The sequence below is a fragment of the Blennius ocellaris genome (genome assembly GCF_963422515.1).
Source record: "Blennius ocellaris genome assembly, chromosome: 2".
NCBI classification, from domain to species: domain Eukaryota; kingdom Metazoa; phylum Chordata; class Actinopteri; order Blenniiformes; family Blenniidae; genus Blennius; species Blennius ocellaris.
Genome location: NC_137651.1, coordinates 15,130,463 through 15,143,062, shown reverse-complemented (window position 1 = coordinate 15,143,062; position 12,600 = coordinate 15,130,463). Strand labels below are relative to the sequence as shown.

The window sequence follows — 12,600 nt, the reverse complement described above, 5'->3', positions numbered from 1 at the left end:
ATGATATTGAAAATGCCAGCTGCCATCAGGCTGACAGATAAGCTACTTAGAAATATTCCAGTCAGACTTTGATCTTGCAACTGCAGTAAATCCAGTTTTGGCCTGAACAAACACTTTGTACATTTTATTCCCATCCTGTTAATTTTCTTTTGTTTGGTTCCCGCCTCATTTCCCCAATATGGAGTTGGCTATAAATGGCTCAGTTTTACAACTAGCTTAGTGGTAATACACGTCTCTGCCCGCGTATCACAAATAGCTAAACAACTCTGAAGGACGGGCAGCAAAAGGAGAGCAGCTATCCCACAAAAGCCAGCTACAAAGTCCAGCGGGAGGAGCGAGAACATTCTCAATGTCAGAAAAGCAGGCGATTTATTAAAACATCATGGGAGATTAGTTCAACCCGCGGTTATTGGTTTTCTAATGGAACAGTCTGTTAATCCTCTCGCACTCACTCTACCCCTCTCTTCCATAAAGACATTTCACTGAGTTAGTGCCTCGATTTTTACAAATTGCCCTCAGCTTTGCGGTGACACTTTCGATTTTGAGAGAGACGAACATTTGCATTTTTTTCTCTCCCTCCCCACGCTAAGATAATAGCTTGGCAGCAGAGCTGGTAGCTGGCTTGGCATGAAACCCTGTGTGAGTGTATGTATTTATGTGTGTACGCGCCAAAGTTGATGTGTGCCTCCAGTGGGTGTGCACGTTCACACATGAGCTCGCTCGTTCATCTGCGCTGGCCTTGTTTGGGAAGTTTGAGTGATTTGCATGTGCATATTTCCCCGTGCATCTTAGGTGTATGCATATGAATGGATGCAGGTGTGTTTGTTGCTCTGCTGAGGTTTTTCCAACTGCTCCTGCTGCAGTTCAGTCTAACTGACCCTGACAGAGGCGAGAGATGCACAGCCGAGGCACCGGTGCTTACCGATCAGCCCCTCTCATTAAATTCCTTACCGAGTGTGTGAGCAGAATACATTGTGGGAAGAAGGCAAACAAAGGAGGAAATGCACATCTGGCTTTATGTTCTGCCCACTAACTCACTGCACCTTTCGAGTTGTTGGTTCTGCAACTTTGCTGATGAGCAGCAAATAAACAAATGCACATAAGTCAACATTGCTTGTGCGCCAGTGTGACAAAAATAAAAAATAGATGTTTAAATTTAGCTCACCACTGATCTAAAAATAAGTCACGTGGGAGGAAGGAAAGGAGTGTGCTATTTTCCTGCTTTGGTGGTGCAGCAGTGCCTTTCAGAGTGTTTCCAGATAAACCAGTTGTGGAGGCTCAGCAGGTTTCATCTACACATCTGCCTCCAGCTACAGGACCATGAGCCAAACCTTTGACCTGTGGAGTGCATATCACCATCAGCGTTCACACCCGTTTTTGGGTCATATTGATCCAATGGTGTTTTTTTTTTTTTTTTGTTCTCTTTTTGTGTCATCAGCTCCTGAGAAATAACTGAGATAGCAAACCTGAATATTTGTAGCATGGATCTGATACAAAGAAAAAAAAGAGCAAATAAAGTTTAGAATTTATATTCAGTGTTACACCTTCATGCAACTTAACAACCATTAGATGTTATTATTACTGTCTTCCCTTTCATATCCATTTGTTTTATGTAGTGTGTTTTACTGTGAGGTGATATACAAGAGTGCTGGACTGTTTCACTGGGCTCCACTTCTATTTAACCAGAAATTCCATCATAAACTACAACAAATAATCATGGACATTTACACAGTAATGTTCCCACCAGGCTGTTCATTGAAATGAATGAAGCATTGATTTTATGAAGAGTGGAGTGTTTTTTTGCACTTTAAACTTAGCTTCTGTCTAATAACTGTTAAAATGAGGAAATTATGCTCTATGCCCCATGATCCATAGAGAGTACAGTCTCATCTCTGCAGGTTTCTCTTTTATTGTAGCTGAAAGCAGCCACAACAAACACAAATTATTTGGTTGTTGTAGATACATATTGTTTTGTCTGCCATTAAACTCTAAATCATCAACATTTCTTGCAAAACTGATGTGGATTGTCATGCTCATGAGCAAGTTTTTCTATTAGTTGACTTTAACTGTTTCTGATCCATCTTGTGTTCCCACAGTCAAGCCCTCCAAACCGAGATGCTGGATGGACGGCGAACTCCTGAAGGGCAGCGATGTCAAGCTCAGCTGTAAATCCAGCGACGGCTCAGACCCCATTAGCTACAAGTGGGAGCGAGTGCTGGACAAAGGCAAGAGCCTGGGCAAGCTGCCAAACCTGGCACTGATAGGTAAGAAAAATAATTGGCACTGCACTGACATGCTGATTCACCATTCAAGGCCCTCTGCAGAGAAATGCTATGAAGATTCATTTTCCTATTAGTGTATTTTTTTTTTTTTATGGATTGTGTGTGAATTAGTCCATTGAAGCATTTTGCTGAGCACGCCGCCTTTCCTTCACCTCCTCCCTTCTCTAAATTTGTACATCTGCAAACACCTTAAATCTGCCAAATACAATGCTGCTACAGCCTCCTGCTGCTGACCCATGAGCTACATTGCAAGAGTAATTAATGGCTTCAATTTTTTTTTTCTCAAAGGCACAAGATAGTCTCAGTCAGTTTTTTCGAGCGATACTGTTTTCTTCTCTATTGTCTTCAGCTCTACTGTAACACCTCTCTTTCAAATTTGTGTAACGCTCAAGTGCCACATAATGAAAGTTCCTGTGCTTTTTGTAGAAATCAGCTGCAGCACAGCCTTGTGATTTCCTAACATATGTATCAAGGCTCATGCCAAGATCTAATGTCTTGGATATTGAAAAATAAGTCTGGCTCAAGTAAATAGTACCTACATGCATGGAATGTTTCTTGGATTGTGTGTGAAGTGGGAAGGAAAATCAAATGCAATACACAGAGCTGGATTGGCAGCTCCGACTATATTCCCTACCCAAAAAAAACATTGGCTCTGTCGTAGCCCTCAGGCACACTTCACTCAAATGTTGTGGATTTCAGTGTTCCTCTTGGATCATAACCAGAGATATCTGCCTGTAAATATATAAGAGATAGTTTATAACTGAAAAGCTAATGGTAGGGCAATTCGTCCTGGTGTGTATTCTCTCAACCAACAGAAACACCCTCAGGGTGCCAAACTCTCTGCCTCAGCTTTCCCTTCAGTCTTCAACTGGCATCCATGGTGGCACGTGTCCAAACGAAAACCCTCAAATTAATGGCATCCACCAAACACCTGTTTGGGCTAATTGGTTTTCATTGGACAATAATGCATGGCGTCAGCATCCATTATTTATGGGCCTGGTGAAAGGTAATATCACATGGTTGTCATTGGTTTGGATGACTAAATATCCTGTGGGGCTCCATTGCTGTCAGACACACTCCTGCTACTCCCTTCAAGTGCTCCTGAGTGTGAACGAGCCCCGCTCTAAGATAAACACCCCATCAATGTCCCTCTCTTGCCCTCTCCTTCTCCCTCACTTCTTCTGTCATAGTATATGTTTCAGTTATTTCTCATGTCCTGCAGATGTAATGGACTTTTAGGACTTGTCAGGATGCATAAGCAACATACCTTGAAGAGAAGCGACAGACTCAGAATCAGTCGTCAAAAGGTTACAGTTGACAAAGTACATAGTCATAAAATACAATGGCTTTATGCGTACAGTGTTGTCATGCACATATTCGCGTTTACTGGTGTGTTTTCGGTAAAACAACAAACAAACAATACACGCATACAGTTTAGATCAAGCCTCTTGTGCATTGTGTGTGTCTCATACATTTGACTAAGCTAATTTACTGAGATTCTTTCATGAAACATGAAAATGTGAAGAATACAAAAAAAAATTGCAAAAAGGCCCTGTGTGCATTTTGCAGGGGATTTTCTAAGAATTACACCACCAGAAGCCAGCAGGAGTATAGTACTTAGTGTCGACTTAAAATTGAGTACATTTTTGCTGTGCTTCAAAAAAAACATAAAAAGTAAAGTAATTCATGATTACAATGAAAAATTATTTCTGTTACTTTTGTTTTGTTTTTCTCTTGTATTACTTTTGTTATGATTTATATGTATGTATTTCTCTTCTCTCTCTTTGGTATTACTTCTGTCATGTTTAGTTTTTAATTTAAAAAAAAAAAAATTTACATCTTGTATTACTGGGGTCCTGGCTAACTTTAAAGGATAGGCAAAAATAAGCTTTGGCTTCTGCTTATACCCATTTCAGCTACCAAATAAAAGCTAAAAAATGTGTGTGTGTGTGTGTGTGTGTGTGTGTGTGTGTGTGTGTGTGTGTGTGTGTGTGTGTGTGTGTGTGTGTGTGTGTGTGTGTGTGTGTGTGTGTGTGTGTGTGTGTGTGTGCGTGTGCGTGCGCACATGATGCAAACATAGCTTATATACTCACTTGCTTTATGGGAAACAAGTAGGCAGGATAGTTTGTTTATCTTTCATAACAAGGCTCTCTCTTTTCCCTTTTGCAACCTTCAGATCTCAAGAACCCAGAGATTGTGACGCTGAGGAATTTCACGATGGACAGCACAGGTGTCTACAGGTGCACAGCGAGCAATGACGTGGGGGAGGAAAATTGCACCATCGAGGTCACGATGCGTGAGTTTTGGGGAGGCGAGGGCAAGTCAACCTCACAGCATTCACCTCACACCAAACTTGATTGATGGTTATTGTTTCAAACTGCAGCTGGAAACATTTATTCCCCTCTCCAGCTCTCTGTCCACCTTCCTTCACTCTCCTCATTCTCCCCCAGTGCTCCAGCCTCAGACTGCACTGAACCCAAACTGGTGGCTGCTGCTCTAGCAGTCATATTTCACTGTCACACTAACACATTTCCTGAGAGGCTCTCGACCATTAAGGTCATGTGTAAAGAAAGAGACACATGGAGCAGCTCAGCAGAAATGTTTTCTTGCATTGAATTTTGGTATTGTGGTAAAAAAAAAACTAAAAAGTAGGAATGTTTCTTATTTAAATGGGAATTCAATACAAGTATTGACAAATTCAAGAGCAAATATCATGAGATTTTCCATGACTCATTCTGTCTCCATTCTTCCACCTTTCTCTTTTCCAGATGTGAGAGAAGTAGGGATGGTAGCAGGAGCAGTGGTGGGAATATCCCTCGGTGTCATCATTGTCATATTGATCATCTGGCTTGTTTTCCGGAAGAAAGAGAAGAAGAAGTATGAAGAGGAGGAGACTCCAAATGAGATCAGGTTTATTCATTGGCTTCTATTCTACCATTCTCTTTTATTTTAAATGAAAAACATGTGGATGCCTGAAAGTGACAGTCAAGATTTTGCACAACTATCTCTGTTAATTTATCTCAGAGTTAGGAAAGCTGCAGTTTATATTTCAAGACGAACTAAAAACACTTGAAACCTAGTTGTGAGTACTTAGTGTCTAAACTTTGATTGCCGTGTTTCAAGTGCTGGTCATATATTACCCTGAACCTGGGTACTGTTGCAGAAGCCACCTGTCTATGTACGTTCAACCTCATGTTTTAGCCTGCTGTTAATTCTAGGTCATTAAAAGTTTTCTTTGATCACACTTGAAACTAGCAAAGGAAATAGTTATTGAGAACTTGAATAGAAAAATAACATATACGGCATGTACACAAAATAGTGTCCCTGCGTCGGTCACTGGAATCAGATCAAAACTCAGATCAGAGATTATGGAATATGATGCAAAAAAAAAATCTGTGATGGACGGATGAAACCTAGTGTGAATATTTATTATTGTATTGTTAATTGAAGTGCTTTTTTTTAACAGCTTAACTCAAAATGCTAGAAACATGGGTCAAATATTGAATCATACTCGTGAGTGAAACGGAACTGTGTCCAATTTATTTTCATCCATTCGTACTTTCTGTTCTCACATGGATTTCGCTTGATAGATTAATTTCAGTTTTGTGTTATTTGATTGACCACTCCCTACCCTCAGAGACTTTTACACAAACACACTACAAAAACAAGGTCAGTTGTTTTTGAAGGACCTCACATCTTGTAAAACGTTGACATATAGACTAAAGACCTGTTCGTCCACAAGCAGCCAAACACCATCGACACAAGACCTGAGGTGCTATAGACTCTCTATTCTCAAATTGTCTGATGCTGTTTATTAATTTTTAAAAATATTCACGTTCATTTGCTTTATCTTATTGCTCTTTACAGCAACAACTAATTTATTCAATTTCATTCCGTTTCAAAGCAAGTAAAAATGCTCACAGACACCACAATAGTCTTTTTATTACTGATGTGCTCTGAGTTCACCTGTGGCCATATTTACACAATGTGTCCCTAGAAATAAAAAGGGCTACAAGGTCAAGTGTACATCGATTATGTTTTGTGTTTTCACACTGTACTCACTATTTCAGTGTGTATGTGTGTGGTGGCGACAGAGCTGAGAAGTAGTTTTTATTCCTCACTGTAAAACTTTCACGCTTTGGACCCTGCAGACAGCTAATGACACCTGTAAAAATAACAGCTCTGTTTATGTTTTCAGTGGAGCAGGTGCATATTTCCTAGTGTAACAATGAATAATGCAATGTGACTGAGGGACGACTTAAAGTAAATAATGTAGATGCGATGAAGTCTTTTCAGTTTTCATGTGGCGTTGAGTCTCAGCCTTCCGACTAATGCACTCTAATCAGACCATGAGCTGGTGACACACAACTCTTGAGGACAGGTTCAGAGCCAACCACCGCTCTTTAAAACTTTTATTTTTTTCTTGCAAGAGCTATGCAATCATCTGTGGTGAGCCTGCAAACAAACCATGTAGCCAGAAGTGCACAAATGAGAGGTTTTCTATTTCTGATCCACTTTAATTCAAGCAGCAATCCAAGTCATGATAAGTCTCAATTTTGATGAATAATTCTGTACTCCTTTTAAGATACTTTTGCCATTATGGTTCATAGTCCTTTGCCCCCCCCTCTGGTATTATTATATCATAGTTGAAACAGGCAAGACATGGAAATACAAAGGAAAGCTTTTTTGTGTCCTTTTTTCAAGCGAAAACATATTTCTTCTTCCACAATTGTGTCTGGGGAGCAAGTGATTTCATCAGATTTTATTATTCCATGCAAATGTGTTTTCATAAAACTCAGGGGCTGGGAGGGTTTCTCATGAATTACATGAGTCCCCCCACGTAATACTTGTCCCATGTGTCTAAGATCCAAGAATAGTGTGAGGGCATGAGGCATACTGTTTAAGCAGTACATTGTGCCTTTGCGTGCGTGTGTGCGTGCTCCTTTCTATTTCTAGAGTAGCAGATAATGTAAAATAAATTGACTTTTGTCATCGTTGTTTGTTTGTGTGTTTCTTCCTGACTGCAGGGAGGATGCGGAGGCTCCAAAAGCAAAGCTGGTGAAGCCAAACTCCCTGTCGTCGTCCCGCTCTGGCAGCTCACGCTCTGGTGCCTCCTCCACCCAGTCCATGGTGCACAACAGCGCCCAGCGTGGTCACCGCCCCCGCCCGCCGGCTGTAGCAGCCCTCAAGGAGAATGGACAACCTCCAGGCTTCCCCCAATCCCCTCCAGCCTACACTACAGTGGTGCCTCCCAAAACCCCCGGGCTTCCTGTCACTCCCAAATTCAACCCCAGGAACATGTCTGGGCCCACACCCCCGACCCTCATGGTCCCCGCCCAGACCAAGGCCTTTCAGACTGTGTAGGACTGATAGCCACGCGCTTCCTGCAGCCATGATAACACTCACGTCCCTGCCCAACCCTCTTAGCCCACCTCCCTCCCCCAAAGACTAAGACTCTTCTATAAACAAAGAAATGCAACTAGTAAAAAGGATGTAATTAAAAGAATCAATATTATAATTCAAAAAGTACTTTTAATGAATGCATACTTAAAAAGGGAAAATAAGACATGCTTGCCCCCTACTGAATTACACGAAACAACAAAAAGAGAAGAATAAGCAGAGACCCAAGATGCAAAAATTGTTTTGTGTCTTGTGGCTAAAGGCAGAACTTATTTTCTGAGCTCTTCCTACTTCTTCCTTTGGAAGAAGCAGAGAAGCACCATGTGCAGTACAGTGGAATGAAGAAGCCCCGCCCGCTCCCCGTAGTAGAGCTTTTATTTATTTATCAAATCAAAGGATTGGCATGCAGTACAGTAAAGGAGTGAGTGAAGGAAAACAGTAAAGGCCAGAATGAATCTCCACTCTGACCCAGGCAAGTACCATTGGAGCCACACTGCTCTATCAAACCAGCAGGATGGAAAAGTAGGAGGAAGAAAATACGATATTATATGACAGCAATTGATGAGTAGTTTTTTTTCTTCTCTCATTTCTCTCCATCTTGGAGGACTGGGGCATGGGAGTGATTCTGGGATTTGTGTCTCTCTGCACCTCCGTCTCGCTGCTTCCAGCACCTGCTCTAAAACCACAACTCTCCTCCTCCTCCTCCCTTTCTCTCCTCCTGTGGGCCGGGCAGACTGTGTCCATCCATGTGGACAGACACAGCGTGCGGTGTGTGCATCATCTGCCTCAGTGCTCTCGGTCTTTCCTGCTCTCACAAGGAGCCCACAAGAAACTCTACGGCGGCCCTGAGACTGACTCAGCCGGCTCGCAAACAGCTCATCTGCTTCACCAATCAGCAGGGGACACTTCAGGTACACGGATGTAGCATTGACGGCCAAGTTAAATCAATGGAGCTGTTACCTTCCTCCGCATCCTGTCTCCATCTCTGGACGTCCTTTTCTGGTACTGAATATCCTCCCTGAATAATTAACTCGTATTTATTAGGCCTATAGTTATACATTAAATATAGGGGATAAGCATCTATTAGACCAGCTGGACTTGTATTTCTTTTGCTTCCATTGTACTGCATCTCCTCTTTCTGAACAGGTTGTAAAGGGTGACAGACAGCCATGTGTCCATTCATCCATTTTGAAGTGCCACCAATCCAAGGGATGGGTTATTATTATTATTGCTTTTTTTTTTTCTTTCTGTTTACCTTCTACATTTCTGAACTGAAACCAAAATCTGTCACCATGAATGTGTGATGTACAAAGATGGTGGATCCCATTACTTTCTGACTCCTCTAAGGCACTGAATCAATACTTAAGCTAAGGCACAAAGAATTGATGCTCAATTTTTACAACTACTGTATGTCTGAATGAGGGGAGTACGGAGCGTGATTCCAGAGAGTTCAGTTGTATCGGGTGAGTATGGCATCATCATCAATATTCTCCTTGGATCCACAACAATGGCGTGGCACTCGATTGTGGTCTCACTGCCTGGTTATTGGCCGAGCTGTGTCCCCCTTTTTGTTGTATCCTCAGACGGACCCAGTGCAGTTTGATTGAAAGTAGCTGAAAAAAAAGGGCAAGTCGCCTATCTAGTGTGCCTTTGCAATCCTTTCCCCCTTTGATGGTTTCTTTCTTTGTTCTTATCTTCAGCGCACCACTTGGTTAAGTCTCTGTTCACACCCAGCTTTGAGGGTCAATAGCAGCAAATACTGAGAGGCACAATTTCACAAACTTGCCCAAGTAATACAAGACGCAGACTCGTGAGCACCAAGCAGAGTGAATTATCGGTGGTGAGAAAGCAATCCCGTGCCACAGGACAATGTACTGTACATTCTGTATTCAGTCTTGTTTTATATTGTACATACAGATAGATATATGCACATGATGTCATTCAGTTTAATAAGAGAGGGCGTGAAGGGAGATTTCCTCCTTGCAAACATTCAGCTGAGAAGGCCTGTAAGTAAGTCAAACCATGTGTTTTTCACACACTCGCTGTGTTCCAAAGTGCATACTTGTATGTGAAGTCTGATGTTTCCAATGAGATTCATGTCCAATAACGAGCATGAATACTTTTTGGGGGAAGAAAGATAAAGAATATGATCATAAGAATTGGCCACATTTCCGTAAGACGTGTGGATTCTTTTGTCTGACTTTTCCCCAAGCACCACCATTCCTTCTCATGATTGAATTTTTAATCAGTGCCAAAGTGTCCAGAAAACTAAACGCTCAGCTCGTGCGCAACATATATAAGAATCTAATGCTGTTGTTTAATGACACACAATGTTGTTGAATGACACACAAGCTCACAATGAACATTGCTCCTCTCTGTGGACCAGTGAGCAGACTACAGTGTTATTTTACTTATTAATAGTTATTTTTGTGCACAAGTGAAATCTTTCAAACAAGATGAAGTCAATTAATAACAAATGCATTGCAAACCAGCATATGTCTAAAAAGCACATGGGGTTTGTTTTCAGACATAAAACTTCACACAGGACTTAAGTGTAAAGGAAATTTAGAGGGATAAAAGCCTTTTATATTCCACTAGAGACCGTAGTTCATATTTGACCAGGGAAGCTACTGTGCGTGTGTGAGTGTATGTGTGCGTGCCTGCGTGCATGCGTGTATGTGTGGGTGTGTGCATGTAAATTCAGTATAAGCCCTCGGGCCACACCCACACATTCTCATGTTAGCCACTCACTGAATGAGAAGGATCCAGTCAGGCAAAGTAACCTCTATCCAAATTGATATGACTGCAGACGGGCAGTGTTTATTGAGCTTTTACTGGCTTGTATGCCGATTGAACTTGGTTTCACAGGCACCAGTCATGTTTTTGCTTGTGGGGGTGGCGTCTTGAGACAAAGCGTGTCCATAATTCATATGTATCATCAGCTGTGGAGGCCACTTGTATGCTCCCTCCCTTCTCTTGCTGTCTGGTACCAGAGAATGCACTTGGCCCTGAGTGTACTGATGTCCTCTCAAGGAACACACACACACACACACACACACACACACACACACACACACACACACACACACACACACACGCACACAGATAAAATTTGTATATACATGTACATTAATGTGAACAAACCACTTCAGGGTGCTGGTTTGTGTTTCATGTACATTCCCAGTTGCATATGTCCTCATGAACACACACACACACACACACACACACACACACACACACTTTGCACAAGCAAAAGTCCAAACGGCATCCTTGTTATTTCTGATTTTTCAGAATTTGATGGATCGAATGTCTCGAGATATTATGACTGACTGATGGAACCAGGATACTAGATGCACCACAGAAGGGGACACTCCACACTGCATTACCCAAGACACACACGCGTGCACACACACACACAGATTTTCAAAACCAGTTACTGTAACAGCACTCCTGCATGCAGGCACACACACTCAGAAAAGACAGACACTGCTGTGCATCTCAACAACCTGGATAGCACATGCCTACAGACTTTTCCATGGGAATCTGGAGAGTAATACTGGGAATCAGGAGAGGTCTAACAAGATTGATACTGAGCCAGGGCTGTAGGCTCCTGCCATTGAAATTCCCACCACCACAGACGAAAGTAGCAGTGGAGGTGGGGGAAGGTATGCAAGTCTTCCAGCTGTTAAATTCCCCCAAGCTTTTTGATTTGCTTTCCTGCATCTGCAACTCTCAGGTGGCAGATTCCACAGTTTATGAGCCCTCGCGTTGCATCTCTCCTCTCAAGTGTGCAGCTTTGTGGCCCGTCAAACTTGTGCTCTTTCCAACAAATTAATTTTAAGGTGCTTTTGTCAGTTCAGTAGAGTGCGGGGGAAAGTCTTTGCACATCTCAGAGTGTCAGAAGCACATCTAATACCATCCTTTAAAACAGAGTCCATCAGCTCTATATATTGTCTTATTATCAACACTCAATGGTGCAGTAAAATCATTAATGGTTATCCTTCGTTCTACAATAGGAGTAGAAATCTCATGTAGCCGCAATGTTTTATGTTCTATTAAGCAGTTTTATTTCTGATTAAAGCTGTTGAGCAGGGCAAAGTGATGCTCAGACTTTATGGTTAGGCCTTCTATGTCCGTATAAGGGAATGTGATGTATTATTACTATTAAGAGCAAAGATGAATGGGGCAAAATTGGAGCTTGAGATGGAATCTTAGATAGAGGGAAGAAAGCAAAGGTCCCTGCATGTGATAGGAGATTGAGCAGATGAACGGGAATGCTTTGCTTTGATGTAACATAACTGTAATCGGCTGAAAATTAAAAAAAGAAAAAAAATGTAAAAACACCCAAAAAAATTCAAGAAAATTTAAAACTGTAAATATATCTACAGGAAAAAAAAAATTCTGAAGCTTTATTTTTTGCCATTTGATTTTGACGTTTTCATCTATGTACTTTGCACTTTTTTGTGTGCTATATTCATCACTGGCCTGTGTGGGATCTGTGTGGTTGGCTGTTTCTCTTGACTGCATTATTTGGATGTCAGGGGGAGACATGCTCAGCACGGCGTTACTAAAGGGAAATGTAAGACACTTTAGTTTTCTTTTCTCTCATCTGTTTTTCTGACGTAGCTTCTCTTTGGTTTTGTAAAACAGTATCAATTCTTTCTTTATTTTTGATTTGTTTGATGAAAACAATCCATGTAAATATCACAAGTAAAAAAATGTATATTTTTACGACCTCTGAGTTATTACTTTCATTTGCAAATAAAATATTCAATGACAACTTACTTCACGTCGTGTCATCTTAAATGAAAGGAGGCTGTCCTAGCATGTCAAGTGTGAATGCCGTTTCATGTTCCTCGCTCAGTAGGCTCCACTGTGCTGATCTTGAGTGATGAAGTCACTGCACGAATGCTAAAGA

General features: G+C 41.6%; 1 protein-coding gene across 1 annotated transcript in view; it reads left to right on the top strand.

Moving 5' to 3' along the window:
• The window catches only part of clmpb (CXADR like membrane protein b), a 71,496-nt gene extending 59,030 nt beyond the window's left edge, over positions 1–12,466 (top strand). The window contains exons 4-7 of the mRNA XM_080507625.1: positions 2,097–2,264; positions 4,459–4,578; positions 5,051–5,192; positions 7,310–12,466. Of these exons, the coding sequence (XP_080363751.1) occupies positions 2,097–2,264; positions 4,459–4,578; positions 5,051–5,192; positions 7,310–7,646 (767 nt within the window). The 3' untranslated portion in view covers positions 7,647–12,466. The remainder of the gene's footprint in view (positions 1–2,096; positions 2,265–4,458; positions 4,579–5,050; positions 5,193–7,309) is intronic.
• Positions 12,467–12,600: the final 134 nt, after the last annotated feature.